Source organism: Olea europaea, unplaced genomic scaffold, assembly GCF_002742605.1.
Source record: "Olea europaea var. sylvestris unplaced genomic scaffold, O_europaea_v1 scaffold312, whole genome shotgun sequence".
Lineage (NCBI taxonomy): Eukaryota > Viridiplantae > Streptophyta > Magnoliopsida > Lamiales > Oleaceae > Olea > Olea europaea.
In genome coordinates this window covers 461,355-473,599 of record NW_019249964.1, presented here as the reverse complement: position 1 = coordinate 473,599, position 12,245 = coordinate 461,355, and the positions used below count along the sequence as shown (strand labels likewise).

Below are 12,245 nucleotides of genomic sequence, written 5' to 3'. Positions count from 1 at the left end.
ACACTTTATGTGGTGGTGTATACTATATTTCGGGTGTGTGGAGTTTGGCGACCAAAACGGGAATTTAGAGTCGAGTTTCCTTCAAACTCTTTTATTGCTAGACCTTTAATGTTGCAAGAAACTTAGGACAAGAAATGGAATGGGGAGAGATTGGTTCGACTTGAACCATCAATTTTGGAGTTTCCAAATTCGTTCTCGGAGGATTTGGGATTTTCTTAATTGGAAATTCCAACGTTTTATGGTTGCAAAATAATAATATCTTGTTTGTGACAGTCTTACTGTACTATGTTCTAAAATCGTAATATTTGTTTGTGATGCAGATTATGATATAGTGTGGTGTAGCGCATGATGATTTGAAGAGGCTTGATACAGTAACAAGCCTCTTCAAATAATCATGCTCCACACAACACAATATCCTAATCTGCATCACAAAAAGATACGATCATATTAGAACATAGTACAGTAAGACTGACACAAACAAGATATTATTATTTTGCAACCATAAAATGTTGGAATTTCCAATTAAGAGAATCTCAAATCCTCCGGGAACAAATTTGGAAACTCCAAAATTGATGGTCCGAGTTGAACCAATCTTGCCTATTTCCATTTCTTGTCCTGATTTTCTTGCAGCATTAGACGTCTAGCAATAAAGAGTTTGATGGAAACTCGGCTATAAATTCCCATTTTGGTCCTCAAGCTCCACACACTCAAAATATAGTATACACCATCACATAAAGTTCGTTGAAAGCTTGGAAGAACAATTACCTGGAGCAAGAAGCTTTCTGAAGTACATCAATGGCGGAAGGTACGAAAATTGGGTATTTTTACGGATCGAAAATTGTACATTCGGCCAAGTAATGGTTCTTCCAGGCTCTCAACACACTTTATGTTGTGGTGTATACTATATTTCGGGTGTGTGGAGTTTGGGGACCAAAACGAGAATTTCGAGTCGAGTTTCCTTCAAACTCTTTTATTGCTAGACCTTTAATGTCGCAAGAAACTTAGGACAAAAAATGGAATGGGGCGAGATTGGTTCGACTTGAACCATCAATTTTGGAGTTTCCAAATTCGTTCTCGGAGGATTTGGGATTTTCTTAATTGGAAATTCCAACGTTTTATGGTTGCAAAATAATAATATCTTGTTTGTGACAGTCTTACCTATGTTCTAAAATCGTAATATTTGTTTGTGATGCAGATTATGATATAGTGTGGTGTAGAGCATGATGATTTGAAGAGGCTTGATACAGTAACAAGCCTCTTCAAATAATCATGCTCCACACCACACAATATCCTAATCTGCATCACAAACAGATACGATCATATTAGAACATGGTACAGTAAGACTGACACAAACAAGATATTATTATTTTCCAACCATAAAATGTTGGAATTTCCAATCAAGAGAATCTCAAATCCTCCGGGAACAAATTTGGAAACTCCAAAATTGATGGTCCGAGTTGAACCAATCTTACCTGTTTCCATTTCTTGTCCTAATTTTCTTGCGGCATTAGACGTCTAGCAATAAAGAGTTTGATGGAAACTCGGCTATAAATTTCCATTTTGGTCCTCAAGCTCCACACACTCAAAACATTGTATACACCACCACATAAAGTTCGTTGAAAGCTTGGAAGAACAATTACCTAGAGCAAGAAGCTTTCTGAAGTACATCAATGGCGGAAGGTACAAAAATTGGGAATTTTTACGGATCGAAAATTGTACCTTCGGCCAGGTAATGGTTCTTCCAGGCTCTCAACACACTTTATGTGGTGGTGTATACTGTATTTCGGGTGTGTGGAGTTTGGGGACCAAAACGGGAATATAGAGTCGAGTTTACTTCAAACTCTTTTATTGCTAGACCTCTAATGTTGCAAGAAACTTAGGACAAGAAATGGAATGGGGCGAGATTGGTTCGACTTGAACCATCGATTTTGGAGTTTCCAAATTTGTTCTCGGAGGATTTGGGATTTTCTTAATTGGAAATTCCAACGTTTTATGGTTGCAAAATAATAATATCTTGTTTGTGACAGTCTTACTGTACTATGTTCTAAAATCGTAATATTTGTTTGTGATGCAGATTATGATATAGTTTGGTGTAGAGCATGATGATTTGAAGAGGCTTGATATAGTAACAAGCCTCTTCAAATAATCATGCTCCACACCAAACAATATCCTAATCTGCATCACAAAAAGATACGATCATATTAGAACAAAGTACAGTAAGACTGACACAAACAGGATATTATTATTTTGCAACCATAAAATGTTGGAATTTCCAATGAAGAGAATCTCAAATCCTCCGGGAACAAATTTGGAAACTCCAAAATTGATGGTCCGAGTTGAACCAATCTTGCCTGTTTCCATTTCTTGTCGTGATTTTCTTGTGGCATTAGACGTCTAGCAATAAAGAGTTTGATGGAAACTCGGCTATAAATTTCCATTTTGGTCCTCAAGCTCCACACACTCAAAATATAGTTTACACCACCACATAAAGTTCGTTGAAAGCTTGGAAGAACAATTACCTGGAGCAAGAAGCTTTCCGAAGTACATCAATGGCGGAAGGTACGAAAATTGGGTATTTTTACGGATCGAAAATTGTACCTTCGGCCAGGTAATGGTTCTTCCAGGCTCTCAACACACTTTATGTGGTGGTGTATACTATATTTCGGGTGTGTGGAGTTTGGGGACCAAAACGGGAATTTAGAGTCGAGTTTCCTTCAAACTCTTTTATTGTTAGACCTCTAATGTCGCAAGAAACTTAGGACAAGAAATGGAATGGGGCGAGATTGGTTCGACTTGAACCATCAATTTTGGAGTTTCCAAATTTGTTCTCGGAGGATTTGGGATTTTCTTAATTGGAAATTCCAACATTTTATGGTTGCAAAATAGTAATATCTTGTTTGTGACAGTCTTACTGTACTATGTTCTAAAATTGTAATATTTGTTTGTGATGCAGATTAGGATATAGTGTGGTGTAGAGCATGATGATTTGAAGAGGCTTGTTACTGTATCAAAAACACTAAGAGATGGGGTCAGATTTTGTAGTCCTCAGAAAGATTATGATATTTTGACTATGTATGTTGATTTGTCATTTTTACTCGAACAAAACAAACTTTTATTGCAAAGCAGTGGCATTTTGCATACAGTACTCCAAGAAAGACTATCGGGTTCCATTTGTCCGAGTTCAATGAAGTTGAAACTCCCAATGCTCCGAAACAGTTGAGGGTTCTAAGGTCTCGATTGAGTGCAAAAAAAGCTAGTCGACATCTCAATGGCCTTCTTCCTCGTGGCAATATAACTCTTTATAGCTTTGAAAAATGATTTTGAACTTTTAAGCACACTGTATTTGGCTTTTAGAATGAAAGATTCTCAAAAGCAATTCCAATGTTTATGTGGGTGCTTTTCTCCATTCGTTATGCTTAGTGATCGTTTGATTACTTGCAAGTTGCAAGTGAACGAGATCGTGAACAAGTAATAAAGTTGTGTGTAGAGTGTTGAACCACGAGGACTATGTGTTTGGTCAAGTTAAAGTTAACAGTGCCCTTAAAACTATTAACTAACTTGAAAGCAATGTAAAAATTTATCAAATTTGAAAAACGTATTGCTAAGATGTAGAATTTCCAATGCTACTCAATTTTTTAGTTCAACAATCTAAGCCCCCATTTGATTTACAATCTTATAAGAATGAAAATGAAATATATAACTGTTACGGGACCCACAGAAGTAAGAAAAAAGTCAAATATAGTAGCTTGATATGATGGATCACGATCATATTTTTCATTTTTTGGCCAAAAAATGGGAAACAAATGGGGCCTAACTTAACAATTTGAAATAATGCTTGTTGGTCAATGTTCATATTTTAATTGAAAATCTCTCTCGATAGTTATCAATCTATTCCCTCATGTGACCTTCCTATCTCTCAATGAAAGATGGGAACATGATAAATGTATTAAATGAGCAAAAACATCTTATAAAAACCATATGAAGTATAGAGGTATATCTCTATCATCTATGGAACCTCACAATGTTTATTACTTCGTGCTAACGACCTTATTATCTTTTGCGATGATAATAAAATTCATAAACAATTCAATTATTGGCCAAGTAATTGAATAGAAAATTAAACCATAATAAACATCAAGAAACTTAAACAAATTAACGTCAATTTAATTATTTAAACAAAAAACTTCATATCAAGGGTTCATCACATCCTAGCAATATGAAATTCGGCCTAACATAGAGTTGAAATTAAACAAAGAAAGGATGAAAGACATCATCAAAAATCGACAAAACCTGATCAGTTATTGCAATTTCGTGTCACCGCCAACTTTTTTGCCTAAATAAAACTTTTCCCTTTCAACTCCTCAACCATCTTTGTTTTGTCTCTCCAGCCGCCAACTCTTCCAATCTTTATTCCGAAAGCTACTCCAAATGTAGGTTGTATATATATAATCACTTAAAGCCACAAGCTTCCATGTGTTTTCTGCCTCCAATTCTTCTTGACCATGTATATATTCCAACCCAACAGCCATAATGTCTATTTTCCCCTCAAAAACAGCTACTTGGCTGCCCTTTTTTGTGCGTATATATATCAATTCAGCACCTCTTTATGTCTTAAAGTTGCTGCCAAAATCAGCCCTCTTTGTGCCCAAAAATAGCTGCCACAAATTTCGGTGTATATATCTCTTATTCAGCAAAAATAGCAACCCAATGTTTGTGCAAATATATAATATTGCAGCCCCCTTTTTTCTCCGTTGGCAACCCTATGCGTGTGTATAATATTTTTTCCTCCTAGCTGGTGACCTTTTTTTTTTTTTTTTGGTTTTTCCTCCCTAAACTGCTGAAATAATGTATTAATTCAGTCCCCAAGCAGTTGAATTATTTTTATTTTTATTTTTATTTTCATTTTTTTTACTTCACTTTCTTCCCTTTTATTTTCTCTCTTTCTGTGCGTAAATATTATAGACTCCCCCCCTTTAATTCCGCCAGCATAAGTATATATATTAACCTAGCAACTTCATATTCAACACGAACCCGAGTAATTCTTTACTTTGATTCCAAATTGCAAGTCCAAGCTAAAGCCCAATTAAGTTCAATGCCCATTTAATTTAATATTCCTCTCGAATGTTTCATCTTTTCCAAATAATGCAATTGAGTCCTTCAATTTCTATAGTGCAAACTTTGCATCAAATAGTCAATTTAATTCCCATACTTTGGATTTTGCCATTTTTCGTTATTATTTGCTTCTTTCCTTCTATTCCTTTTCATTTATAGAGTTTATCTGGAAAATATAAAATACAACAATTTAGGATATAATTTGTCAAAAGAACTATCAAATATTACTATTTTAAAACCCCGATTAAGTGTATGAAATACACTTATCAGTTAGCTCATGTTTGGTATAAATTATTTAAAATTCATTTTTTCTAAACTCATTTTTTACGCATATTCTTCTAATAAAATAATTTTACACATGGACCATTATTTTTCCCTACTTTTAATCACACGATATCAAGAAATATTATTTTTCACAAAATTCATTCTCAAAAATTTACATCAAGCATGCCTTAGATGTCTAAGACGCTATACAAATGGTATTTGATTTGTCTGTTTGGATGAATTACAATTGAAATAAAATTAATTATCTAAAAGTGATTTTAACCAGCTAGAGTCAGTCCACCCCTTTCGAGTTTGCACTTCATGGAAATATGAGCAGAGAATTTAAAGTACTTTCAAATCTACTCACTTTTAATGAGAGATTATTTTAACTTTAAATCTTGTTTTTTAATTGTCTTCAATTTCAATAGAAATTGAATTTAACTTTGAACTTGGAATAATGATACATAGTTTCACTGATATGATATTAGAGGCACCAATTTAGATGATAATATATAATAGATTGAATTAAATTGATCAGATCTGATTTCGTTTAATGAATTTGTAATCTAGTATTACATGTATCGTCACCTAAATTGTGCCATCATAATCTAAAAACATAACGATTTGCTGTAAGGCATCACAGATAAGTCTGTAGCAGTGTTTTGGGTTAGGAGAATAACAACATTATAGGCCCCGTTTGATACACATTAATGTAAAAATGAAAATGAAAAATATAGCCGTTACGAACCCCACACAAGAGATAGAAAGTCAAATATGGTGGCTTGATGTGATGGATAACGGCCATATATTTCATTTTAATGGGCAAAAAATGGGAAACAAACAGGGGGCCATATTTATCCAACTGATCTGATCATGTTGAACAAGGCCAGCTCTTTGTGAAGTTGTGACATTTATTGACAACGTTGAAAATCTTGGCCCAACTTGCTTCTGATTTCACTAAATGGTCTTAGAAGAACTTTTACAAGATAATATATTAAGATTTCACTAAATGGTCTTACTTTTTTTATGGTGGTTTCTCCTAATTTCTTAATCTTTTTGTCCTACTTTTCATCCCTTGAGCTTGAAGAAAACTTGAGGTTTATGCGCTGGCGAATTCCTGTTCTCTTTCTATTATTCTAAAGTATCGAGTGTGAAATAGAAATGCATAAAGATTATGTCTTTGGTTCCAATCTGATTAGTTCTTTAGATTGGTAGTTAAGTCTGTGTCCTGCTCTAAATAGATGCTTCTGTTTTAACCGAAAAATTTCCTGCACAAATTCTCTAGTTTCTAATACACAAACTGAATTATACAATTTATTTCGTTTGTTTGGCTGCAAACCATATTCTCACGTCTTTCTGTGTACAGTCATGCAGAAAGGTGGCACTAAACTTTGTATCCCCTAAAAATGTTCATGAGTGCGTCCGTTTGACTGAAGAATTTTGCAAGCTTCCTAAAAACCATCTGGCTAAGGAAGATAAGCTGGTGGTTTGATTTTCCTAAATTGCATCATATTTTGTGCGTTTCACTTGCTTGTATTTCTGATTTTTATTGGAATCTGTCTAATATGAAGTAATAAATATCTACGACAACTGCTTTGAACTAGTTACCTCTTTAGTCTTCATGACTGTTTTTGCTTGTAATACTGAAACCATTGGTTCTATTGATAATTATGGAATGGAATTGAATCCAATGGTTTCAATTTGATTTGGTTCATTTCCATAATCAAAGTTTGATCATAACTCTATATATATTCATAAGTATTTTGCCCATCATAAAATATAATTCTAAAGGAATTTGGTCTCTACATATATAATCTGATCCACCCTTTATTTAGATGTCCTAAGTCCAACAATTTAATTCTTTATTAGATCTCTCTATTTTTTTTATTTAACTTTAATATAGTCTTATATACAATTAATTATATGTGTAGGCCCACATGACAAATTAAAATTTTGCCAACAATCCTCCACTTGGGTCACATATGCTATCTAATGAATGTGTATAAATTTATGACGTTAAAACTATTGTTATCATAACCAAAAGCATATACGAACAATCTTGCCCATCAATTATGTTAATATAAGATCAAGCCGACTTCATTACAAATATCATAACTATACTCTCAATGGTCACGTGCAATTTGATCCAAACATGTCTATTTCCAACTGGTACTACCTTATTCTTTAATTAGATCAACCATAAATTTTAATCAGGGTGGAACTGGACGGAGTACTTTATTTTTTTAAATAAGCGGAATATCCATGGATAAAGACCATTCCTCTGTTTTATTGCTATTACAAGTCCAGTAGCCTCATAGCATTCATCTTACAGATCCTTGTTCTGCATTTAAATTTTCGTACGCACATTCATCAATGTCATACATCAACTCCTATTTCACTATTACTCAATTTCTGATTGTCCTCACAGATCCATAAGACTATCAGCAGCAGCAAACAGCCTCAAGAACAGGCAGCAACATCCAGGTTTTTCCAAATCATCAGCAGCAGCCATCCAGCATTTGAGAAGAAACAACAGCAGCAAACCAGGATCCTATGGTGTGATCCTTAATTCTCAAACTTATTTACTTTGTTTTAGGTGTAAGCCAAAAAAAGGTGGAAAGATTCTCATTTGATTAATTTTAGGAGTAGCCGATAACATTAAAAATATTGTTTCTCATAGACCAGCTTCGGGAATAATCCATTGTCCCAACAAAATAATATTTTCGTTTTCATTACTTAATAGATCTTTCTTTTGTTTGCTTACACGCTTCAAATTATTCTATTATGAATTTTGAAGATTGTTAATGATTTATTATGAGTTCATTTTGCATCTTAACAGTTTTTAACAATTTTTGGATTTGGAAGGAAAAACACAACAGTACCTGATTACACCTTCTTAAACATTGAATATGAATACAATAAAGACATTTATTCAGGGCTTATGCTAACAACAAAAAGCTCACACAATTAATTAGTGCTCAATTCAATGTCTGTACTACTACGCAATTCATATTATGATCAATAAATAGATAACAGAGAAGATTCTCTCTTTCAGCAATTAAACATAACCAAGTTGCATTCATGCTTACAAGTATAAAATGGTCCACACAAGCATAAGTTCAATATCAATATCTCGAGAAAATGCATTGAAGTCGTAAAATATAGGCCATGACAACCACACCCCATTAATTTTGCTGAAAGGAAGTTACATATTTGAATAATTCTTCCCTTACATTTAAAATGAAGATATCCCACATATTCCAAAGATTAATATGGTAAAGAAAGAAGACATGACTGGCCTCTCTTGCAATTGAAATACGTTTCTCTTAGTCCCACACACTCGCTTGAAATTTTCGGGTTCTGCTCCTTGGCACATTCTCCATATGGCCGGTTGTCCCCTACAATAATTCATTTTATCTCAAATTATGTCAAATTTCATTACTAAGAATCAAGACTATCAATAGCATACACCTAACCTATGACCACACGAAATCAAGGCTCAACTACAGAGTACTCAGTGATTCGGGCTCCATGAGTTCCGAATCCAAGTACAATAATGTCATTTTTAGAATTCTTCATACTAAACCGAAAACTTAAAAGATAAATATATACCTTTACACTGTCTGATTCACTGAGGCAATTGACCAGTTCCATAGCAAGGCCCTTGCAGAATTTGGCCATTTCTAGGGCAATTATTTCTTGTTTGTTAAATTCCTCTTCAGGTTTCTTCATCGAGGTTTTCGGTTTTACTAGTGGGCTTTTATGAGAGTTTTCTAAGTTGGGCCGGTTTAATTGGGCCGTAGTTGATGTGCGGTTGAAATTAGTACACAAAATTAAATAATTATTCTGAAATTACATTTCCAAAATTTTTTATCCCATCATTATTGCATTTTATATTGTAAAAGTGATACAATAAAACCTCGATAAATGAATGTTCAATAAATTAATAATTTCCCTTGAATAACAATATTCTTCAGTCCGACTTGGGTTTGTGTACTAAATTAATAATTTAGCGAAATGCATAAGATGATATATTTTTTTGAAGATCCTTTGAGACCCAACGAATATATAAAATAATAACTGATTCAGAATTTATAAAAATTCCTACTGATACAAATTAACAAACTTTTAGCCCTTGTTTGAGTCCCATTCTTTTGGAAAAATTTATTTTTCAACAGTATTTTGACATCATTTTAACCACACATTCTTCAATAAAATAATATTACACGCAAATTCCAAACTTTTCCTTATTTTTTAACCACACATTTCCCATCAATACACTATTCAAAAATTCATTCTTTCCAAAAAAATGGGGTTCAAACAAGGGCTTACTTTAATAATTTTTTTTTTTTTTCAATTCCTCTCTGTTTCAAAATATGCTTTTAAAGCCTTTTGCTTTTTCTTTACACCCAAACCAAACTCAACTCCATCTCTAATTTTTTGCAATAAACATGCTGCATTTGGCTTCTCTCTCTCTCTCTCTCTCTCTCTCTCTCTCTCTCTCTCTCTCTCTTTTCTTTTTTTTTTCTTTTTTTTTTTATACCTTCTTTCAAATGAGATACCATGGTAGTATGAAATTTGGAATGATTGGGGCTCTCAATTTAAAATTAACGATAGTAGAAATTATATTACACATGTACATGAAATAATTTGAACAATGAATCTTCCAAAATATTAAACTTTGAAATCAATGCATATACATTAATGTTTCCTCTTTAATGTGTGAATGTGTGTACCTTTTTGTGTTTTTATTAAGAATTATTTTATTCATGGGGGACCCAAGCCTCAACTATGAGTGCACGGTCACCCGCGCAATAACCGACACGGGTTGAGTGGCTTAATTCTATTAACTTTTGGCCATGACTCATTCGTTTATATTTTATTTGTTAGTTTGGACTTTTATAATCTTGATTATTGAAATTTTGAACTTGTTAAATGTTTGATACTTATATTTTTTATTTAAGTACATATTGATAACTTATAGATATTGTGTAAGACTGAAAACTTAAGTAATAGTACTAGTCTACTAAAACTAGACCAGACTAAACCAGAACCAAATGGTTCGGTTCGGTTCGGTTCGGTTTGATTCCACTTCTTAAAAAAAATCATTCGGTTCTATTATCAAAAAAACCATTGGTTTATAGTTCAATTCGGTTCTCTTAGAACCAGAATCAAATAAAACCACGTTCACCCCTCACCACATTCAATTTTTTCTTTTTAAAATTTCCTACATGTATTATGGTAAAATACTATATAAATTACTAAATATTTATTCATCGATAAACTAATAAATTATTCATTTATCCGATAAATTAACAACCCCTTTAACATAATAATTTTTCCCGCCCCCAGCATTATTATTTTGTAGAGGTTTTAACGTATGTAAAATTATATTTTACTCCTAAAAATAATCAATCCCCGTAGCTTATATCGTTCCGCCAAACAAGCCTCATCAATTATCCCTTAATTATCGCACAAAATCCCCAAGTTTTAATTTCAACATCTTCAAGCAAAATCAATTTCACAACACTATCAAGATCAAGAAATCCCATTTCGTCCCACTAATTATTATGATCCAACTTTTTATTCCATAATCTCAGTATTCAAATCCGTGTCACCTTTCTGCATTTTGAAGATTTTAGAGATTTTATCTCAATTATAAAAACCCTAAATCGAGGATATGAAAATCACTATTCGAACCCATTTCTGTCAAATCATGGTTATACTCGCTATTTTTGAACATTACAAAACAGAAATGGTAACCCAGCTCATCGTACAACAGTTGGTTCTTCCAAGAACAAGTAGACGATGAAAGTTTACCTAGTTAACACCAACCCATCTCGTCGTTATCCTTGGGTTCAGTGAGGAACCAACAAAGGGATGGAGATTATCACTATATGGCAACCCCAAAAATGTTCTAATTCCTCTAACACTACATTATGCCCTTGTTTGAGCCTTAGTCTTTGAAAAAAAAACGAATTTTTCAACAGTATTTCAACATTATTTCAACAACTTTTATATGTCTATCTGAAACATAGCATCAAATACTAAAACATAGGCCACTTCGTTTGGAACATGTTGAGTGAACACCACCAGTATGGTTAGCTTATCGAGCTTTCATTAATATGAACTACAGCAAGATGAAGATGATTTCACTACTTAATTATTCATTCAATCGAAATAATTTTATTTTTAGCATTGCATATATTACATATAACTTAAGCTTGGAGAACATTCAAATTTATTCCATAAGTGATTGCTAATACTGCCATGCCTGTAAGATATATGGGGTAACAAGTTTTGATCAATGTTATAAAAACTGGATCAAATCGGCCAGTTCAACTGGAAAAATCATGAACCGGCCGTTAATCCGGTCCAGTTCTCATTTATTAACAGAAAAATAAAACCCGACTAATAAGCCGTCAATCCGGTCGGTTTAACCGTGAACCAGAAAACTGGCCACAGTTTTTCCCGGGTAATTTAATTTAATTTTTTAACTATCTTAATGGGTCATCCATTGCAATTAAAGGCCCAAATAACTTTCTTTATACAAGTGATTCTCCTCTACCTCTTTTTTAAAGAAAAACATTCTTTCAATGTTTTAGTAATTTTTTAATGTGAGATACTAGCTCCTTTTAAATTAGACTCTTCTTCTAATGTTGTGGTAGTCTTCCAATTCGGGATACTAGCCAATTGTCAATTCTAAGTGTTTACTGATTTACTTCATCATTTTTATTAACAAATCATAAACGCCAAAAAAATTATAATTTTCAATTTGAACAAAGTAAATTATTTTGAACATATTAATTGTTAGTTTTCGAGGTTATAAAATAAATTACTATAATAAATCTAATTAACAAACATGGATT

At 33.1% G+C, this 12,245-nt stretch overlaps 1 protein-coding gene across 1 annotated transcript; it reads right to left on the bottom strand.

The window, feature by feature from the left end:
• Positions 1-8,643: 8,643 nt before the first annotated feature.
• LOC111385301 lies at positions 8,644-9,124 on the bottom strand. Its single transcript, XM_023009684.1, has 3 exons — positions 8,989-9,124; positions 8,846-8,852; positions 8,644-8,774 (listed from the first exon to the last, which is right to left on the bottom strand). Exons 1-3 carry the CDS (start codon positions 9,106-9,108, stop codon positions 8,644-8,646), a joined length of 258 nt encoding a protein of 85 aa, XP_022865452.1. The 5' UTR covers positions 9,109-9,124.
• Positions 9,125-12,245: the final 3,121 nt, after the last annotated feature.